This window comes from Typha latifolia, chromosome 9 (assembly GCF_019914945.1).
Source record: "Typha latifolia isolate L0001 chromosome 9, TyphaL0001v2, whole genome shotgun sequence".
Classification (NCBI taxonomy): Eukaryota; Viridiplantae; Streptophyta; class Magnoliopsida; order Poales; family Typhaceae; genus Typha; species Typha latifolia.
This window is the reverse complement of record NC_133094.1, coordinates 8,439,544-8,462,149: the sequence shown is the minus strand read 5'-3', so window position 1 is coordinate 8,462,149 and position 22,606 is coordinate 8,439,544. Positions and strand designations below refer to the sequence as shown.

At 39.1% G+C, this 22,606-nt stretch overlaps 2 protein-coding genes across 2 annotated transcripts; one reads left to right on the top strand and one right to left on the bottom strand.

The window, feature by feature from the left end:
* Positions 1-280: 280 nt before the first annotated feature.
* Positions 281-17,918, top strand: LOC140795177 (protein transport protein SEC23 E-like). Its single transcript, XM_073147606.1, has 12 exons — positions 281-1,113; positions 1,192-1,365; positions 1,650-1,811; positions 5,932-6,074; positions 7,913-7,988; positions 8,104-8,276; positions 8,387-8,465; positions 9,158-9,235; positions 15,455-15,616; positions 15,700-15,963; positions 17,015-17,119; positions 17,560-17,918. Exons 1-12 carry the CDS (start codon positions 352-354, stop codon positions 17,704-17,706), a joined length of 2,325 nt encoding a protein of 774 aa, XP_073003707.1. The 5' UTR covers positions 281-351; the 3' UTR covers positions 17,707-17,918.
* A 949-nt stretch (positions 17,919-18,867) lies between these two features.
* Positions 18,868-22,143, bottom strand: LOC140794926 (small ribosomal subunit protein uS7-like). The gene is made up of 4 exons (XM_073147206.1): positions 21,952-22,143; positions 21,050-21,321; positions 19,361-19,564; positions 18,868-19,114 (listed from the first exon to the last, which is right to left on the bottom strand). Exons 1-4 carry the CDS (start codon positions 22,006-22,008, stop codon positions 19,060-19,062), a joined length of 588 nt encoding a protein of 195 aa, XP_073003307.1. The 5' UTR covers positions 22,009-22,143; the 3' UTR covers positions 18,868-19,059.
* Positions 22,144-22,606: the final 463 nt, after the last annotated feature.

The window sequence follows — 22,606 nt, the reverse complement described above, 5'->3', positions numbered from 1 at the left end:
CTCTAAACTATTTGTATACAAGTTATACATAAATATGTCCTACTTACCTACTCTCACAAAAAGATATGAATCAAATCTTATGTATTACCCTCAAGTGTGAGTATATTTCATCTTTTATATTTTGATAACATCTTTGACATTTTAATGGATGCAGGGCTGATAACTTGTAATCAATCAGCTGGTTAACATTAAATAAATAAATAATTAATTAATTAAAAATAAAGGTAGGGGGTTTTTTATAAACTTGTTAAATAAATATAATAAGAATGCAACCAAACTCCTTTGATTTCGATCCAATTCAATCCCCCTGAAAAATAAAACTCTCTCCTCCTCGGCCAAACCGAACAACGCATGGCTGCCGAGCTCGCCGGCGCCGGAGCCGGCGCACTGCCGGATCCCGACGGCCCAGATGCGATCCGCATGACGTGGAATTCATGGCCGCGGTCCAAGGTGGAAGCCAGCAAATGCGTGATCCCCCTCGCCGCTTCCATCTCTCCTCTCCGTGCCTCAACATCCCTCCTCGTCCTTCCCTACCCGCCTCTCCGGTGCAAGACCCCGTGCTCCGCCGCCCTTAACCCGTTCGCCCGCGTCGACTTCGCTGCCAAGATCTGGATCTGCCCCCTCTGCTTCACCCGCAACCCCTTTCCCCCTCACTACGCTGGCATCTCTGAGTCCAACGTCCCCGGTGAGCTCTACTCCCAGTGCTCCACTGTCGAATACTCTCCTCTCCCCTTGGATTCTTCCACCCCGCCGCCGCCGCCCGTGTTCTTCTTCGTGATCGATACTTGCGTAATCGAGGAGGAACTCGGGTACGTCAAGTCGGAGATGCGGAGGGCGATCGGGCTCTTGCCGGATCACGCGCTTGTTGGGCTCGTCACGTTCGGGACACAGGTGCATTTGCATGAGTTGGGGTTTTCTGATCTGACCAAGATTTACGTTTTCCGGGGGACGAAGGAGATCTCGAAAGATCAAATCTTAGACCAGCTTGGGCTGTCGGCGACTGGGGGGATGCGACCGAAGGGGATCGGCCAGGCGAACGGGTTACATCACCCAGCAGCGTCAGTTAGGAGGTTCTTGCTTCCGGCGTCGGAGTGCGAGTATACGCTCAATTCGGTGAGGTTCTTGGAAATGGGTCTCTTTCTGGAAGATCGAATCGGGGGCTCAAAGTTATGATATTTGTTTTATTTGCAGCTGTTGGATGAGTTGCAGTCTGACCAGTGGCCGGTGGAGGCAGGGAACCGAGCGCGACGGTGCACAGGGGTTGCCCTTAGTGTTGCGGCTGGCTTGTTGGGTGCATGTGTGCCGGGTACTGGTGCTCGAATCATAGCTTTGGTTGGTGGGCCGTGTACTGAAGGCCCCGGGATGGTAAAGATGCCTGTTTTACAGAATGCGTTTTCTTTCTTGAATATGGATATATGAAGATTCAGTGTGTTCTTATATTTGATTGTTTGCTAAACATTGCTCAGTTGGAAGTCTGGCTGAGTGCTGTCTAATTCAATTAAAATTAACTAGTTGCTTATGTCCTCTATGCTTTCTTTCAGCTTTTATATGTATTTTCTTTTTTATCTATTCACCTCCTTGAATACTTCTTGTTGATTATCTTTAAGTTTCCATTATGTAATATTGGGAATTCATGTTGGAGTCTGTAGATCGTATCAAAGGATTTGTCAGAGCCAGTGCGGTCACATAAAGATCTTGACAAAGATGCAGCTCCACATTTCCACAAAGCAGTCAAGTTTTATGACAATCTTGCTAAACAGTTGGTTAACCAGGGCCATGTACTTGACCTCTTTGCATCCGCACTTGACCAGGTTTGTGCCATTTTTATTTTTTTCATCAAATTTTATAAGTATCTTCTATGAAACTTAACTATATTAGATTCATTTGTTTCGAGTTATGTATAATGGTGAGTCTTTTCTCATGGTAATAGACAAACTATTGCATATTGAAGGTCCATTTATTTACCATCGACACATGCTCATTAAAACTTACATATCTTCTTAAAGCGTGATAATTTCAATTGTTATGTGGAGCCAACAAAATCTTTATTTTAATGTGAAATGGAAATTTAGAAGCTCCTTGATAAGATTCTTGAGATAACATACTACTGAGTAGGGGTGTAAACGAGTTGAGCTTGAGCGAGCTTGGGCCTAGCTCGACTCAGCTCGATTGCTAGATTTTCTCAGCTTGAGTTCAGCTCAAGCTCAATTCGATCTGAAAAAACTTAGCTCGACTCGAGTCATCTCCAACTTGATAGGGCTCGAGCTTGGACCGACAGCTCGATTGGAGTGTTTGTGATTGAGCATCGATGAGGGGGCGGTGGCCAACCAAGTAATAGAAACTTAACAATAAGTAGCTTTAGAACCAAGAGAGTATTCATCGGTCATTAGATAGTTGCAGCTGATGATGAGATGCAAAATATGAATTGAGACGAAAGCTTTATAAAGCCACAATGCCGTTTTTGTCCAAATTGCGGAGTAAATGAGCCTCTAGATGTGGTAAGCAAAGTAGAAGAAGCACCAATTTCTGTACCGGTTCCAGATAAGCAAAAAAGGGGATTGTGAGCCAAAACACCAAGAAAGAAGAAAAATGGAAATATTGCATAACATAGCCTTTCAGCAAACCTCAGAATTTTTTTGTATAAGTATGAGTTAATGCTAAGGCTTTTACACCAGCTCTAACTCTGGGCTCTAGTTTGAAAAGAGCTCTAGTTTGAAAAGAGCTCTGGTTTGATCTCCGTGTGAGGGGAAGATGATGAACCTGATGGGAAGGGGAATGTGGCCTCTCTCCAGGGAGTAAAAGAGCATGGCAACGAAGAGTAGGTAAATGGGAAATAGTGAGAGAAGTAATAAATAATAATAGAAGAACATAAGTAGACATGAGTTGCAGTGATGGTGGTGGTGCATCACAGGCTGTCAAAAAATGGATTGCATTGAAGTATTGAACTGCACTTTTGTTTTCCTTCTCTACCAATTTATAAGAAAAATGAATACTATTCTTTATACGGATTAACATATATATAAATTTATTTATATTTATATATTACTACATTATCGAGATCGAGTGAGCTAGCTCTATGTCATACCCCACTTAGAGATATGACATGTCATATAACTCGAGAAAATAATATCAAAAGACATGAAACCAATGATTAACAAAATTTATTATAACTAAAATAAATGATAATTTACTTTAAGAAAAACTTTGACTCTCACGAACTCATGGGATTTTTTGACAACCCTATTACGAGGTGATCAATGGAGCCAATTATGAACTCTATATACTTGTGAATAATAGGGTTAAGTTATTAATGATGGGTTTGGTTAGGATTTGGTTATTTATGGTTGATGGGCAGCCTAAAGCTTGTATTTACTAGGTTCTAGGATAGATGTTGGGAAGCATGATTTGAGGTTTCAGTTTTGACCCCTAGAAAGATTAATATTTTAGGCCAAAATGTAATGGTTTTAATCTATTGTTGTCCAAAATAAATGTCAAAGCCATAAATTTTGATAGTTTTAACCTTTACCAATAATTGTCAGCTATTATTGTTCCATCTTTGGTGGAATTTCAAACCATGGTTGGAAGCTTTTTTAAGCATTAGAATAATATAGTAATTCACTCGTTACTATTATTGGCATATTGATAAAGCATAAGATAGTTTCATTGATTTGAGGGCCTGTGGTCTAACAATATTGCAAGTATTTGTAGAAGGTACTTTTGTGATGTAAAGGATAATTTACTTTAAGCTAGGTTTAGATCATGGATCCTAGTTTTGGCCAATACCTAATCTGTTTTGGGTCGGGATCGATCGTAGCGACCGATCCCTCCCGAGACGAGTACGGATAAGAGAAAAAGAGAGAGGAAAAGAGAGAGGGAAAGAGAGAGAAAGAGAGGGAGGAAGAGAGAGAGAGAGAGTCGTGACAGTAAGAGGGAGTAGGAAGAAGAGAGATGTGGAGAAAAAAATAAGAAAGAGAAAGAGAGGTGGTAGTCAGTGAGGGAGTTTTTAAAGGGAGAGGGAGTTAATAAAAAAGAGTTGGTGGGAGAGAGAGAGGTAGTGGAAGAGAAAGTTTGTGCGGGAAAGAATTTGATAAGAGTGAGAGTTAGTGAGAGGGAAAGTTTGATAAGAGATAGTTAGTGGCAGAGAGAGTATGAGTGGTAGGAGGGAGAGATAGAGATTGAGAAAATTATATATATTTTTTAGTTTTTAGACTTTATATATGAATAATTTATATTTATATCTTATTTTTATTTTTTAATTTAGAATTTTCTATTTTTTAAAAATTATTTTAAAATATAAGCTGATACTACTAATACGGTCAATATGTATCATTTTTTTGGACGGCCTATCTCGATCCCGATTTTGATTCCGATACTTAGAACCTTGGTTTAGATGAACAAAAAATGGTCTAAAAGTTTGCATTAAAGAAAAGATTATGTAGAAGAAGCAAATTGTTTGGAAAATGATGAGCTATTCTTTTGGTTGGAAAATTCGTGTGTAACTGCTCAAGTTAGGAACTATGATGCTGGCATGAAGAACTAGGCGTCATTTGAGAAAAATGAGGATTTTGGAATGGGATGAAATAATAGGTAATGAAAGATTCACCTCCTTCCTACTTCAATGGGAAATATGGTTAAGAAAAAAATGGTTGTATGGATTATATTGGCCTGAAGTGTATATCAAGAATTAGCCATGGTGCCTTAAAGAAGAAGGACCAAGCAGTAAGCCTGTTAAAACTTAATATCCATTTATCTCAGCAGATGAAGGGAACATCTTCTTTGCTTTTCACTTTTTAGTGAAAGATGTTTCAATCAGGTACAAATTAGAAGGATAGTTCAATATAAAGAAATTGTCTGTCTAGCTAATTCCATTATTAACCAAATTCATGTCTGCATAAATATCCTTGTCAGCTGGTTGGTGGGGAGGTTGCATCAATCTTCTATTTCTCATTATTTCCACTGCATGCTTAGCCCGCATGATCAAGAAGATGACGACATGTGCTCTTCTTTCCTGTCTTACTCTAAAATAAAATTTTTATTGTCTGGACTTACTCAACTCTCTTCTGTACATTTGCCTATAACCTAATCTCCAGGAAGGAAAAGGTGCTCCATAACATCTTGGACAATTGATTATGATCCTATTGTTTGACAAACCTCAATGTTGATTCAACATCCATGCTCTATTGCTTAGCTTTCTCGATCACTTGAAAACAGAATAGTTTACTTGTGCACCTTTCTACCTCAAAATTTTAATATCTATTTCCTGCGGGCTTCCAGTTGACCCTAGTTGTAGGTTACACAAGAAGGAAATATACCTACAAAAGATAATGACAAGGATGTTGAAGGCTAAAAGTAAATTTTCTGATGGTACTCATAGGTACATTCTTATGGACTTAATATCTTAACAGAGAATAGTCAAAAGTCTAGTCTTTGAAAACCTAATTTCAAGCAGAATGCACTCATTTGAGGTCTCCATCTTGTCAGTCTTCACTGATGTTGTACTTCTTAGTTCAATGGTTGCAAGATGATTCTGGGTTGGAGCTTAATGCTGATTTACAATTCTGATTGATTCAGATGCCATCAAAAAATAAAGTTAGAAATGCTCTTGCTAGCTTTTTCATCTGTTTCACTCTTAGTTTTATGGAACACAAAATATAAGGTTAGAATTTTTTTCTTTTTGTGAGCCGCCTTTTAATCTGCTCTACTCTTACTTTATGGAGAACAGATGCATATGGAATCATGGACAAAATTCTATCATCAAAGTTTATGTCTTTCACCTTTTGAAAAAAGAAAATATTAGCGGTTCTCCTCATCTTTTTCTTTATTAATTTTTTGTTGGAACTCGAAACACATTATTTCTTGATGAGTAGTCAGGATTCCATGTGTCTTATGTGCTAAAAAGAATCTCTGTTTACCCTTTTTATTTATATCCAGGTTGGAGTTGCAGAGATGAAAGTTGTGGTTGAAAGAACAGGTGGCCTTGTTGTTCTAGCTGAAAGTTTTGGCCACTCCGTTTTTAAAGATTCTTTCAAACGAATTTTTGAAGATGGCGAACAGTCTCTAGGCCTTTCTTTTAAGTGAGTTTTCTGTTTTGTGTTTTATGATTTCTAAGGGTTAGACTCTCAGTGTATCAGCAATTTACTTAGATATTCTACACTGGATCTGATGGTCAGTAACTTCATATATATTAAGTATGATCTTCAGCATAAGCCTTACTGCAACATTGTCTTTGTACCTTACTTTCTGTTGAAATCAGGATTAAATTCTGCAGAATTGAAATTTCTCATCTATCTGCTGGACTTCTAGCCTACTTTTGGTGTATGCCCTGAATATGTTTTGGCCTATGTTTTGTATGTCAAACTAAATAAACTGGTTATTATTAGTGCTTTTTTGAGCCTTATTATGGTACTTGGACTCTCTCTCTCTCTCTCTCTCTCTCATCTAGATATACTCATTTTTGGGAATTGAATTGACTTAGATTTATAGCAACACATAATTATCAACATAAAAGAACAACTTTTTTTTTAATATAATTCTTGAAGAATAAAAGTAGTGAATCTAAAATGGAATATCAGAAGAATTGATTCCAATAGACAACAAAAGAAGTAGAAGGAAAAATAAGTGAGTAGGAAGAATGTACCTACTGCTTATGTTTGATCATCTGAATAATCTTGAAGATCTTTTGTAATCTTAATCATAAGGAAAATGGACTTTTTAAAGTGCCCTAACTAGACCTAGAGAAGGTACAAAGGAGATTTATTGTGCGATAATTCTCTGCCTGTCAGCATCATGAATTGCTTTGGTGGTGATGTAGCTATATAGTTTATGTACAGGTGGAAAACAGAGGGGAAATGGGGTATGTATGCTTACGTGGTGGCATCCATTGTTGGCCCTTGGCAAGTTAAGCTCTGATAGTTTGGAAGTATGCTGTGGGAATTTATCACTTAATTGTTTTAGAAGAACATAGGTGCATGAGGGGATCACTAGTTCACTACTGCAGTGGAGGGAAAAGCATTGAGCTACAGGTTAGTAGAAGTATGATCATGAGTGATGGTAGTGATGGTCTTGAACATGGAGAACTTGAATGGGTGGAGAGCTCTTGATGTGGAGGATAAAGTGGGAAAAAGGAGTTCTGAAGATTGAGAACTCTGGTCTTTCTTCTGGGTTTGAGTTTACCTTGAACCTTGTAACAGAGTTATTCTAGTCTTTTCATGATGTTGGGTAAGATTGATGAGAACCTGGTTTTGATCAGCTATCCATGTTATTAAAGATGTGGTTTTTCTTGTTCTAATAAAATATTAAAGGAGGATCATTTTGCGAATAGTTACGTAGTGCTTCCCAAAAAGTGGTCATATATGTTGTATGGTATTATATACAATAACAATTTTATATCACAAATTCACAACTCACAATAAACATTCCAACAAATGTTGATGTGGATTTAGTTTCACAAAAAACAGAACCTTATAATCCACATTAGCTTATCCTTATAATAACTCTTTACTGCAGGATGTTGTGGTTTCTTGATAAAGTTGCAAGGAATCTTGCTTCTTAGACCTTTGTAACTGATGGTATATCAAAACAAGCATAAGTACTTCCTATTTTTTTCTCATACATAACATAAAAGTGCACCATTGCTGGGAATTTTGTTTGTTATATCTTTTCTCTGCTTGATAGAATTTTTGTTTGATAAGGATTCATTGCCATGTTTATTACAGTTCCTTCTATGTACATGTTTAATGGTATATGAATATTTTAAGTTATCTTTGTTGATATCCTTTAATTATGCATGTAACTGTTTGCACTCAGCATTATTCTGTTAGAGGTTTCCTGTTCTTTACCATTTCTCCTACCCTCATATTTCTCAGGTAACTTAAGCAATGTACTAATGTTCATTGTTACTCTTGTGTTGTAGTGGTACACTTGAAATCAACTGCTCAAAGGACATAAAAGTTCAGGGAATAATTGGTCCATGTACATCTTTGGAGAAGGTTGTCCTCTTTAAAATCTTACATGCAAATATTGATATTTTCTGTAAAAATAAGATTATTTATTCCAGTACCGACAAGTTCAACTGCCCTAATGCTCATATTGCAACTCTTGCAGAAAGGAGCTCTTTGTTCTGATTCAGTTGTAGGTCAAGGAAACACAACTTCATGGAGAATGTGTGGTCTTGATCGGACTACTTCTTTGACCGTCTTTTTTGATATATCACCAAGTGAACGGTCAAACCAACAAGGCTACCAGAATCCCAATTTGTACATACAGTTCATAACAAAGTATATTCTGGTCACCTTGGTGTATTTTTTCTAGATGACCATCTCTTGTACTTTCACTGTCATTGAGGATGTCACAGTTAAAGATACTATGATTGTCATTTTTCTTGCAGCTATCAGAACCCTGAAGGTCAAATGAGAATGAGAGTTACAACAATTGCTAGACAATGGGTGGATGGTGCCAACACAGAGGTTAGTTACGAAAAACTAAACATTTTATCCAGTGTCTGTCAAGTTATTTTATACTTTGCTATGGTTGGACATGAAGTGCTGCATGTGGTTTCAATTCTCTCGCAGAAAAGTTGAAGCTTGAAGAGATGATTATAATATTAAAGCATACTCTATAAGATAATTTCTTTTTAATCTCGCAGCCTGCCTTTTTTTGTTTTTTATAATTCACATATTGTTTTATCGATCCTTTGCTTTTGTTCCAATTGTTGAATTTTTTTTTCAATTTTCAACTCTTTACCTGCTGAAGTTTGTACTAGCTCTGGAAATAGACTAGGTGTTCAGGTTATTTTTGTTGATTTTGAGCTGCCCTTTTTTTCATCAATAATTTTTTTTTTCTTGCAATGTCTCATTTTACTGTGTAGGTTCGACTTGTATATTGATTACTATGCCAAGGAGTAAAGTTATTTGATATATTATTGAAAAATTATTGTTGAAAATAAACTAGATTGGCAGATATGGAAAAGAAATTTAATTCAAGATAATAAGAAAATTACTATGATATTTGTCAGTTAATGTTCTCTCTTCTTTTGTTCACCTTTATATGTATATGCATGGAAAAGGGGGATCTCAGATGCAACTTTTTGTGCTTATCGCAACACTTATATCTTTTATAATCACTTGGATGCTTATTTAAAACTACATCTTTTATGTAGGAATTGGTTGAAGGGTTTGACCAAGAAGCTGCAGCTGTTGTTTTAGCAAGATATATCTCCTTAAAAATGGAGATGGAGGTAAGACGCTGATTTCATGAAACCTTAGCTTTTAGTGACCATGAGACTGAAAACAGTTTTGTGCATGAATTATGAAAGGAGCTCATCTTAGACTGAAAACAGTTGCTGGAGGGACCAAGTTTTGCCACCCACAGTGACTGTGGGTAGCTCTGTCCATTGTTTGAGGTTTCCTCGATTGGCATCTAAGTGACAAAAATGCAAAGAGAAAAAGATCTAGATGACAAGTACTAAAGGATATTCCTAGAGTCATACTCAAACATATAATTTTTAAATTCTAATGCTATTTTTCTGGTCAACCATGTATTATTTCTTAAAATTAAAAATAAATCTAAAAAATATCATGACTAAAATGTATCATGACTAAAATGTATTAAAATGTATTAGAACCTCAAGACAGATCTGGGTTAGAATCATATGAACATATCAATAGGAAATGGTCCACCATGACTCCATGAGTACTGACTGCATTCTTTGGTAGCAATAGAGAAGGCAATAAAAAGTTTCTTACTTTACAAAACTGTAGCTTCTGAAATTTCTTTGGTAGCGAGGGGCTCGGGTGTCCGGCAGCGCGATGCAAGGGGCTCGAAGGATCAGTCTATCTTGTTAGCCTCGAAGATCCTTGTCACGACCCATAATAGGAATCATGACCGGCCATGCATCTCAATATGCTTGAGATGCACGAAGCCTTATTAATACTCTCTACGTGTACGATGACAAAATAAATAAATAAAATAAGAATGTGCTTTATTAAATTTTATAACTAATTGCAATGAAGATAAAAAAAATAATGTTAATGTTTTTGAGTCTCTAAATTAAATAAATAAAACTTCTAATCTAAAGCACAAAATCTAAAAGAGCAGAAAGGTAAATAGGTGAATCCTAAGTGGAGGTGGAGTTCGGGTACATCTTGCTCAGTCGCCCCGCTGACTATTACCTGAAATAAATAACAATACAAAAACAATAGAACCCGTGAGCCAACAATTATAGCTCAGTGAGTGGAATCCACTCAAAAACCAAATAAATTTTAATTCATATTAATGCTGAATAAATTAAACTAAAAGTAATAATATCCATCACAATATGCAATAGGCATGCTCTCTAAATAATAGCGATAATAACAATAGAGAGATGTCACAACTTGTAACCTTGCACGTTTTCAACATATTAACATCTTTTGATATTTATACTATCATATGTCTCAATGGGTCTAAATCCTATGGATCCATATCAACTAGAAGTCACCTCGAGATGACGCTCGGGACTTTTCTTCATAGCTGATCCGGTTAGGGTCATCAGAGGGTATCACCCTGTGATTAACACACTCTGTCTTTTTCTCTAACCGTTGAGAGAAGTTAAGAGTCACCTAGAAATTTTTTTCATTCATCCTAGGACTGTTCCCTAACCCCGCCAGAGTCACCTAAGAAAGTCACCGCGGTGATCTAATTTAGGACTTTCCCTTAGAATTTCAGATAGACTTGAGTCACCACGGAAAATCGCAAACAATTTATACCGGAACTGTTCTCTAAGTCGTATCAATACTAGTCTCATTTTTCTTTTCACAAATTTCAATATTTGCACGAAATATGGTGATGCACTGAATATAATAATTAAATGCACACAGGAAAATAAAACAATTAAATTTTCGCACGTAGGGATGAAATAAATAGATTTGCACACAGAAATTACAACAATTTAATTTTTACATATAAGGGTGAAATAAATAATTTGCACAGAAAATTTACATGGTCTGACAAAAATACGAAATACAATAAAATAAATATGTGAGTGAACCCACTCACCTGAGTCTTTTTTTTTTTTGATAAAGGAGCTCTATTCAGCTATTTAAAAATTCCTGGATGAACAGTTGTCCATCTGAACCAGGATGTACAACTCATGTGGCATTGGGTCCCCTTCGCGGAAAGTTCCGATCTGGGTCGCACCCACGCCTTTACGGGCTGTCCAATCCGCCGCCTTGTTTTTTAATCTGCTTACATGGGTAATGGAATACGCTCTCACTTCGGCTAATACAGCCTTACACTCCCACACAATACCTGGATTTGCCACGGGCGGGGCCTCTCTCCCCAAAACCTTCACTAACCGGCTCCGAGTCCGACTCCACCTCGTGCACTCGCTCTCGCTTAGTAGGTTAAGCCCCATTAGCATCGCCCAAGCCTCCGCGTGGAGTGGAGACACCGCCGGTATAGGTTCCCACCGGCCCGCACCACTCCTCCGTTGTGGTCTCGCATGATGGCTCCGGCTCCCGCTTGGCTCGCTCCCGGTTGGAATGCTCCGTCCGTGTTCACCTTCACCCAACCGCTCGGGGCGCACACCACCACCCACCTACCCGCAGTGTCCTCGTTGGTTGATCACCGCTCCCGGATGGATTATATTCCTCGGTCAAGTGTTGAGCTCTTTTAGCCACCAAGCACGCCGCCTCCCTCGTCTCTCCATATACTATGCGATTCCGTTGTTTCCGGATGCCCCAAAGACGTCGTTTGCTATCGGTTCCGTGTTAAAAAGCTTCCGTTCTCGCCTCTCCCCACTCCGCCGTGATCCATTCTCGTCCGCCGAAGCTCCCCATCTTCTTAAGTTCCGCCGCACCCGCCCAATATGGTCCATACCTCTCTTTGTACCTACACCCATAGAACAGATGCTCAATCGTTTTCGAGAACAGCCCGCATAGGCTACACTTATCGTCTCCTCCGATCCGTAGTGCATGCAGTCTCTCTTTGGTCGGTAATCTACCCCTCAGTAACTTCCAGCAGAACAGCCTCACTCGTGGCGCCACCTTTATCTTCCACAACTCCCCCCAACCGCTCCAATTATCGTCTTCAATAGGTCGTAGGACTCGATATATTGCAGCCGCCGTGGGGGTCCCCATGGGATGAGGCCACCAAATCCATGTGTCCTTTGATCCTTCCTTCCCTAGTGAAATGGATGCCATCTCGACTGCCAGCTCCACCCCTACTTCGTCAACCATGTTTTGGCCGTTGCCCTCTCTCCTCTTCAGAAGCTCCGCCACTGTCAGTTCAGGTTTTAGGAACTCCGGTTTGATTGTTCGCGGTTGCCACCTCCACGGCACCGCTGAGGTCCACGGGTCATCAGCTACACTCGAGCCTATCCCGTCTCCTATTAGCTTACGGCACCCCATTTTGATGGCATCTGCTGTTGCGGTTATGCCTCTCCAAATCCACGACGCATCCTTCCACTTCCTACGCTCCCACGGATGCAAACCACCGTATTTCCCATCCATGATTCTTATCCATAGCGCATCGTCGCCATTTAGGATGCGGAAAACCTGCTTGCCAAGCAGACTGCTCCTTGTTTCCTTAAGTCTCCTCACACCTAGGCCACCCTTCTTCTTCGGTTGTGTCACCATTTCCCAGCTTACCAAGTGAAGACCTTTACGTTCTCCTTTACCCCACAGAAAGGCTCTCGCTACCTTATTGATCTTCTCCAGTACCGTATCTGGTATCCAGGTGCAACTCATCCAATAGTTAGGGATAGACATCAAGGCACTTCTCAGTAGGGTTAGCCGACCCGCAAAGGATAGGCTATTACGTTTCCATCCTGCCAATTTCTTCGTCAGACGCTCCACCAGCCAGTTATGCTCCTGAACGCTGACTCTCCTCCCTGCTATAGGAACACCAAGGTACCTAAATGGCATTTTGGCCCGCGGTAGACCCAACAAACTGCGGATGTTGTCCGCTTCCCTGGTCTCCATCCACTCCGGCAGGAACAGCTCCGACTTCGCAACATTCACCTTTTGGTTAGTTAGACTAGAGTAGACCTGAAGGCACTCCCCGAATGACACTAACATTCCGAGCCGAAGCTTCCACCGTGACTAATAAATCGTCCGCGTACGTAGGTGCGACAGTGAACATCTCCAACTCGATAGCCCTCGCAGCCCCTCGCGCCATGCGATCCTTGTCGGCAAGCTAGATAGAACCTGAGACACGAGTAGGAATAGATAAGGGGAGAGCGGGTCCCCCTGTCTCAACCCACGGTGGGGCGTTATCCACCTTGACGGTGATCCATTCACAAGGATAGCATATCTCGGGGACTTGATACATGCACTGATCCAACTGCACCACTTGGCCGGAAAACCCATTGCTTCCATCACCCCCAACACTGCCTTCCAACTAACTCGATCGTATGCCTTTTCCATGTCCAATTTAAGCATCATCAACGGTTTCATGTGCCTTCCACTGACCATAGTATGAGCCACCTCCTGTGCCGCCAGGATATTATCGTAGATATTCCGGCCTTTGATGAATGCCGCCTGCTCTGTGTCCACCAACTGCGGGAGGAGCCCCCGTAGCCTTCCGACCAGCACTTTGGCAATGATTTTATACGCCACGTTGCATAAGGAAATCGGCCGGAACTCTCGCACTGTAGCCGGTTTTTCCACCTTCGGGAATCGAGTGATGTCTAGGCAAGACAACCGAAATCTCAAATCTCTAGTTTACGTACTAAAAATCACCACCTTAAATAATAAATAACAATTACATTTTTAATTAAAAGAATTATTAAAAATCTTTCTACAATTTAACCCAAGAATAATTAATTTGGGCTAAAATAAGCCCAAATCAGTTGGGCTGGGCTGCAGTTGGCCGCAGGCCCACCCAACTATTACTTAAATGGATTGGGCCAAGGCCCAATCCAATTAGCTAATGGAATCGGGTCGGGTTCCTTGGATTCGGATCCAATCCGACCTGAATCCAAATACTAAAAGGGAGAAGATCAGACCCCGAGTCTGTCTTCTCCAAGCCGAAGAGAGAGAGAGAGAGAAAAAGAGAGGAAGAGAGAGAGAGAGAGAGAGAGAGTCCATCGGCGACCACCACCGTCGGCGGTCGATAGCCAACTCTAGCTCTCCCCCCTCCCCCATACGGTGCCGCCATCATCGCGAGGTGGGGGAAAATCCGCAAACGGCGGTCGATCCCATGATCGACGGCGACCAGAGCCACGAGGGCTCCAACGGTGAATGCCCACGGCCCGAGGCCAACGGCAAGATACTTCAAGACGGAGCAGCTGCGACCCAAAGCCGCCGTCCAGTCAGATTTGCCAGTGGAGCCGAAATCCCAAATTAGGTATTTTCGATCTACCCTATTAAACTTTAATTAAATTTTATGGGTGGGAGGGGGCTTACCGACGAGTTGCGTGGTGGTCTATGATGGCTCCGGCGGCGCTTCGGCGGACCGATCCCACAGCAACGACTCCGACGGTGAGGAAGAAGCGGAAGAAGGGAGGAAGAAGAGAGAGAAGAGGGTTGAGATGGTTTTTCAGAGAGAGAAAAAGAAGAGATTATGGTTCTAATTTATAGATTAGGAAAGAATCAAATCTAATCCGATTCGGATTAGATGAAATCCACCCGTATCTGCGCTTCGTCGCTGACCGGAGAGGGAGAGGGGAGGGGCTGCACGTGCACCCTCCTCTCTCTCAACCCATATATATATATATATATTTTAATTTTTGGTTCTAACAATCCTTCTATTGCATTCTCCCCAAAGATGCCAGATGCTTCAGTTTGGTCTGAGTGAGTAGCTTAGCCATAAGAGCCTTCTAAGCAGTGAAAGCATGTCTCGGGATTCGATCCTTGTGCCAAATCAAGTTCGACCAGGTGTAAGATGGAAAGGGGGCGCGAGGGGCTCGGGTGTCCGGCGGTGCGAGGGTCTTGGGTGTTCGGCGGCGCGATGCAAGGAGCTTGGGTGTAGATGGGAAGGGGGCGACGGCGGGCTGATGTGGGGATTGAGGAAATAAAATTGGGAGTTGGGACTTTGGCCAAAGTATTTGGGTGACTTGAGTTTTAGGGTAGGAGGGTATTTGGGTAAAATTAGAAATTTAGAATATATATGTGCGTGGTGGGTTCGCGGGTTCGCGGGTCGACCCGACCCGTCCGACCCGTTTACTTAAACGGGTTAAACGGGTCAAGCGGGTCAGAAGCATAAACCCGAACACGACCCGATTAATAATCGGGTTAGGCGGGTTGACCCATTTATGACTCGAACCCGATTAATCTAAACCCAAACCCGATTAACAGTCGGGTTATCGTGTCGGGTTATCGGGTCGGGTCGAGTTTTGCCACCCCTAGTTGTGGCAGATTTTTACATTATATGGACTCTTAATTTTGCATTATTTGCCAGTTTAGACACTACAAGTCTGAATTTCCCCTATTTCTGTTGAACTTTTCTGCCGATTATAGTAACTCCAAATTTGCAGGAAGAGTTTGATGCTACTCGATGGCTGGATAGGACCCTCATACGACTTTGTTCACGATTTGGTGATTATCGTAAAGATGATCCTGCTTCATTTACATTAAATCCTAACTTCTCAATATTCCCACAATTTATGTTCAATCTACGGCGCTCCCAATTCGTACAGGTGATTTAGTACATTTTTATGATAAATATATTTTGCAGATCTATTTTCATATTCTGAGGTTTTGCTTGATTTTTCTGATGCAGGTTTTCAATAATAGTCCAGATGAGACTGCTTATTTCAGAATTTTGTTGAACCGCGAAAGTATCACCAACTCTGTTGTCATGATCCAGCCTTCTCTTCTTTCTTACTCTTTTAATTCACCACCAACTCCTGCATTGCTTGACGTAGCATCTATCGCAGCAGATCGCATACTCTTGCTTGATGCATATTTCAGTGTTGTTATATTCCATGGTATGACTATTGCTCAGTGGCGGAATATGGGATACCAAAATCAACCAGAGCATCAGGTAGCTTTTCCAGAATGTATTTGTTGTCTATTGCGCTGCAATTTCAATCTGTATATTATATCCTATTGTTACGATAGGATTGTATTAGGCCATTAGCTGCTTCCTGATATATTATTAACGTCTTAGACCAATTTAAATTTGTTGGCTTGAAAAAGTTGAATTTGCATTCAGTAGGTTCATATCATTTCTTATTATTTATCTATAGCTGATGAATCCTTGTCAAATTTATTAGATAATTTGAGTCTTTGCATTCCTCTACATGTTTTCAGTTTAAAGCTCACGTCTCACGGAGGTGCATGAATAATCTAGTAAAGCCTACATGTCATAGTAACATGACATGTAGTAATTCATTTAGTAAATCAGAGAAGATGAATGTAATTTTTATGTTTGTAGAGCATAACTCTTATATGGCAGAAATGTCACACCTAGATTTGGGAGCATGATGGTCATAAATCTCTAGGATAAGACCTGAAGAAACACGAAAGTTGAAATGAGAATTAGACCTAAGTGAAAAGTGACATAATGGAAATGTATTCAATCTTCGAAGTCGTCCCGTCCCCTTTGATAGGCTTCTTAATTTTTTGAAAGTTAATAAATCATAATAAGCTAGTTGTCTAGCAAGTAAACCCACTCTATGATATGTTTAATGGCAAAAATCAATTTGTGATACATATAGTAGCAAAACACGAATCATAATAGCAAAAATAAGCCGTCTCAAAAAATAAATAAAGTTTATATCTCTTCATTTCAAAATATAATACATGCTAAATTGATTCATAAATTATTCATAATATCTCATACTTTGTTGGTGGGTGGACCCACTCTATATAGATATAATAGCAAGTAAAACCCATAATTCATAAAGCATGTTTAAAAGTTCAAGTTTAACAATTTGAATACACGGATAAAACCATGCGTGCTCATGGTAATTAGTACTTCTCCCATTTGAGGGCCTGTGGTCATGCAACTATGAATCATTTGCTCGGTGCTTCAAAGTAATCAAAGTAAGAGCAAGATAGCATAATTCTTATTTAGTATTTTACAACTGCAGGCTTTCGCACAACTATTGCAAGCTCCTCATGATGATGCCAAGATGATTATAAAGGATCGCTTCCCAGTCCCAAGATTAGTTGTTTGTGATCAACATGGCTCACAGGTCTGTACTTCAATGTACTATCTATCTATCTATTGACACTGCTGATGATTAATATTACCATGTAATGTTCACTCGGACTATCATGCTTTCGTTGACATCTCTAGTTCTTAAATTGATAGACTTCCATAAAAGTTTCAACTGCAAAATATTGATAACTTGAAACTGTAGGTTTAGGCATTAAATGAAAGGGGTAAAACAATTTTCCTTTTTGAAGTAAACCAGTGTGGTCCTGAGCACAGTTAAAAGTGGATATGAAATTAAATAGCAAACCTGAGGAGATTATCATACCAAGGAACATAAGAATTTAAGGAAAAATAAATAGGAACATAAGAATTTCTAAACAGCTAGTCTGCAATACATCCATCTTGGTGGAAAAAGGAAATAGAACCTTAGGCATGGCCTCATCGGTTTCGTCTGACTTCTGATTGTTCTTTGTGCAGGCAAGATTTTTGTTGGCAAAATTGAACCCATCGGCCACATATAACTCGGCTCACGAAGTAGCTCCAGGCTCTGACATCATCTTCACGGATGATGTTAGCCTTCAAGTATTCTGTGAGCACCTTCAAAGATTGGCTGTTCAGTCATGAGGACATAATTGAGGGCTTTTTTTTCTTCTATTTGTTCCAAGTTAATTTATTTGGGCTTAAGATGTTATTTCAAGGTGTGAGTTTTTCCTCTCTACTTTTTTTTCTTCCTTCTATCTTTCTGTTATGTTATAGTGCCACCTCATATTTTCTCGATAGACTGCTTCTCACATTTGGGAATAAGCTTGAATGTCCATCACTTATCTGTGATTCTAGATTAGCTCGTCCTGCTCTCTTGGGTATAAGAAATCTTTCTCACAATGCTTGATTTAATTCAATAGATATACGATGATTTCTTCTCCCTTCTCTTCTTGTAACCCCTTCCCTCCTTCCCCTGTACAGTCTTGTTATCATTTTGATCAATACCCTCTTATCTCAAACAAGACCGATAAAAAGAAAAAGGAAAATGAGGTTCAGATTTGGTATTCTGTTGTCTGATCATCTTCCAGTGCAGTTGTGCATTCTTCATAAAACATTGAGGATTTCATGCGAGATGTTGCCAAAGTTTCTCGAGTGTTACTTTATTAACACTTCCGAATCTAGATCTCCAACTCAGTGAGATCCTAAAGATTTAGTCACCTTAGATGTTTTTGAATATTGCTGATAGATAGGTCTTAGAGGTTCTAAAGTTCTCCGGAACCGTGATAGGTATTATCAGCTCTGGTAGTTGCTTGTGCTTATTTTGTTGATGATTTTTTTAAAATATAAACAAAATTAACAGCACTAGTAGTTGCTTGTGCTTTTACTCCCTACCCGCTTATGCGAGAACGCTTGAACTTTGTGACAAACTCTTCTCACCATCCAGTGCAGTGTCAAAAGAGTTCTTTTAACTTTTTATAAAAAAATTTAGTGGAGCTAGACCGACAGAGATTGAGCAGAGATTGTGGTCAGATGATTATTAGAAGAAATGTTCTGAGTATTGTATCAATAGATTCGAATCCTGTTAAACCATTATTTTACTTGTCACGGGGTCACCGTGAAAAGGTCATACATAGTCCTGTTCTATCGGACAAGAAGATAAGGTATCCATGTTTCCTAGCACATTGCAGTGAAAAAGAGTTCAATTTTTGCTGGACGGACGGTAGATTAGCACTAAAAGGAGATAATGTAAACATGATAGAAAAAATGTAATTGAAAACAAAAAATAAAATAAAAAAAAAATAGTGAAGGAAATTTTAGTTTTATCTCTAGAAACCATGAGAACAAAAATCTCTTGGAGGGGCGACTACATAATTTGCTCAATTTGAAGAAAACAGAACATGACTGTCTGATCGAAACTAATTTTAACACAAACAGAAGAGAAAAATCTGCCAATATCCTCCACTCCAAATCTCGATCTTGTGTATCAAACTCCACTCAACGGTTGGCCTTGGCAACACGTTCAATCTCATCCTTCTTCTTAATTGCATAGCTATTTACAACATAAAATAGATTATATTAATCATATGAACTATAGCAGCAAATAGTGTGAATCTGTTTAATTTCTCAAAACATAATTTTAATTTCAATTACATAGAATAGAAAAAAATATATATCATATAGGCCTTGCATAATAACATGCAAATTACTACCACATATAAAAAGTAACTAGTAGAATCGTAATCATTAAAGAAGGAAACTAAAGATATAATGAATATTAAAGGATAAAAAGATATACCTATTGGAAGAACCCTTGGCTGCATTAATAAGTTCATCAGCAAGGCATTCAGCAATGGTCTTGATGTTTCTGAAAGCACTTTCCCTAGCTCCTGTGGTGAGGAGGTATATTGCCTGGTTGACACGCCTCAGAGGAGAAATATCAACTGCCTGTCTTCTAACAACACCAGCCGAACCAATCCTAGTAGCATCTTCTCTTGGCCCACTGGAATTAAATTAAATTCCCAGTACCGTCAGACAATAGAACAAGTGCCTATAAAAACATAACCTAGCAAACAAACTAAACAAAAAGGATCTTCAGTTCCGCACATTAAAACATCAAGAGAGATTCCCTGTGCTGGAAAAGCATGCAGCTCTAGTGGAATGAAGAATGATAGTTAGGAACACAGCATAAATATACACATAGAAAACATACAATCTAATTACAAGATAGGGCATGAAAACAGTTACTTTTAATAGACATTACGAACTACTGACTCGGCAAATATTTTGAAATTGAGGGATAATAACTATTGATTGGCAAATAATTGGACTTGGCATTACTCCTGTCCAAAAGAAGAAACAAGAAAGCTCAAAGCACATGAGGAAAATGGACACAAGGTGTGCCTGACTTGATGCCAACAGTCTTGACCAGGCATTTCTAGGCATCACCTTATTAAAATCCCTAAACTGAAATAGGTTGAGGAGCTTCCCTAGAGCGTCTCAGATAACCAGTGGGCCTAGACCTTCCTTGTAATCAACCACAGACATCTTTTTTCTTTTTAAGACATTCAACGTCACGGATATCTATTTCAGCAATGCAAAAGATTGCTGCCATTAGGAACATTAATTTAACTGTCATAATAGGCACTTATAAATTATTTAAACTATCAGTCTGTTTCTACATATTATTTTACCAAATTCTGATATCGAAAGTCAAAATTATGCAATGGTCTATCCTCAAGAGAAAAACAAATCCTGTGCTCTAGTAAGAGAAACATTTTCAGTAGTAGCACAACCTTGTAAAACTAAAATGCCATACACCAAGCCCTCTTAATCATTCTGTTTGCTTAAAAACACCAAGCCCTCTTAATCATTCTGTTTGCTTAAAAACACCAAATAAAAGGATTTCATATCTGTAACAGATCCTGTGTCTACAAAATCAAAAAAATATTTTTGGAAACCCATTCAATTCCTTATTAAAGGTAATTTCCATACAATCCTTTCCAATATAAATAACTAAACTATCAATTCTATATACATTTTATCACTCCACTTCACTAACTCATTCTCACAATAAATTGTTTAAGACCAGCCAAAGTTGTTTTGGGTCCTCAAGGGAAGCCTAAACAAATGCAAAACATGCAGATCAATGCCATCTAAATGTTTGTTATGCCTATATTATAAAAAAAAGTCTGCTAGAACATCCTGATCCAATTCCTGACTAACTGAAACATAAGTAGAAGAATGAACTATTCTGTTTCTATTACTGTGGTACAAGATATATAGATATTCTACATACAGTTTCGTCACATGTGAGATTAACAATATAAATGCTGCTCTATTTAGAAGAATGATATACTTAATAACTATGGTAAAAAGTATTCTCCACATCAATTTCCCCTGGTGAGTAATAATAGAATTCATGAAACAATGACCTTGGACATGATCAATAAGCCTTGAATGAAACATATTGTTGGTCAAGTCTTACCTGTTAATGACTGCATCAACAATGACTTGAATTGGGTTCGCATCCGTCAGCAGATGAATGATCTCCATTGCGTGCTTAATAATGCGAACAGCCATCAGTTTCTTCCCATTGTTACGGCCATGCATCATGAGAGAATTGGTCAGTCTCTCGATAATTGGGCATTGAGCCTTGCGAAACCTCTTGACTGAGTATCGTCCAGCTGTATGGGGAAGGAAGGTAGCATGCTTTGCAGGAGTCACGGCAATGTAATCAGCCAGTGAAATGTCACTAACCTACAATAAGAGACTCAATATGAGTACAACTTTAAGGACTCATAAATTCCACTATAAAATAGTTAAGCATAATAATACCAACAACGAAAAAAATTGAAAACAAAATTAAGGAAAAGACTACACAAGAAACTGAAAGATCACTCTTGAGATGCAAACTCGCTTTCCATTTCGTTCGGATGCTCTTAAATTTCGTCGAGAAACCTCCAGACTCCAGAAAATACAATAGAAAGCTAAAAACTGCATGACCACTATTTACAGAGAACCAAACAGCAAAAAGGAAAATAACCTCTAATAAATCATCCATAGGAGGATGAAAATAAATAAGAATCGAGAATTTCTCGCCTCAAAATTTTAGAATAGCATTTAACTGCTCCTTACATTATCAAAACATCTTACTTTTACAGAATTAAATAAGATAAAACATAAATCTACTAAATCCTTCTCCAGAAAACTACCAAAAGCTAGGAAAACATTTAATTTTGCAATCTTATCACGATATAATCCACACCCGTTCTATCTTTTGATCCCTAACAAGCCCTGGGCAAAGGATCCAGCTAAAACCTAATCATTTTATAAGAGAATAGATCGAAGCCTTATCGAATCGATCTAAGGGGAAGGAGATCGAGAGACCTGGACATCCTCAAAGGACCAGCGGTTGAAGAGCTTGACATCTTCCACCGCCGCCATTGCCTTCGCCTTTGACGCCGGACGAGAGAGACACACAGAGAGAGGGGAAGAGAGAGCGAAGGGAAACGAGGCGGCTCAAAAACCCTAGCTAAAGCGTATATATAGGAGGGGATTAAAGCTTTGAGGAGCGGGGAGCAGGCAAGGGATTTGATCGACGGCTGGTGATCAAATAAATCAACCTAGGAAAATATTAAAAAAAAAAGGACACCAGGCTCTACAAGTTATGGTTTAGTCAAGATGTCACAAGTTTTCTATGAGAAAAGGGTTTCTTTTTATAATTTGTATTATTATTATTATTACCACTTTATCCTTGAAATGTCATAGTTACCATTCATATCATTGGACCTTTTGTCAAAAGAAGTACATTCTATTGGTTAAATCTAATGAATCATAATTAAAACTTAACTTAGATAGTGAAAGGACTATTTCACCCTTGTATAAATCACTTGAAAGGGATCGAAAATACTTTAATGCTACCTGATATCATAGTACAAGAGGATATATATTAGAAACGAAGTACTCTTTTATAAAATTAGTTACACATCTAACATTCTACGCATTGAGGAGGATATTTGTACATGTATCTGCTAATTTCAAT

Bases quoted from the DNA above. Each gene is read 5' to 3' on its own strand.
- LOC140795177 (XM_073147606.1), top strand. From the start codon at position 352: ATGGCTGCCGAGCTCGCCGGCGCCGGAGCCGGCGCACTGCCGGATCCC. The intron at 1,114-1,191 runs GTGAGGTTCTTG...TTTTATTTGCAG, and splicing joins GCGAGTATACGCTCAATTCG to CTGTTGGATGAGTTGCAGTC. The intron at 6,075-7,912 runs GTGAGTTTTCTG...CTTGTGTTGTAG, and splicing joins TCTCTAGGCCTTTCTTTTAA to TGGTACACTTGAAATCAACT.
- LOC140794926 (XM_073147206.1), bottom strand. From the start codon at position 22,008: ATGGCGGCGGTGGAAGATGTCAAGCTCTTCAACCGCTGGTCCTTTGAG. The intron at 21,322-21,951 runs GTCTCTCGATCT...CTCTTATTGTAG, and splicing joins GGTCCTTTGAGGATGTCCAG to GTTAGTGACATTTCACTGGC. The intron at 19,115-19,360 runs GTATATCTTTTT...TGTTGTAAATAG, and splicing joins GCCAAGGGTTCTTCCAATAG to CTATGCAATTAAGAAGAAGG.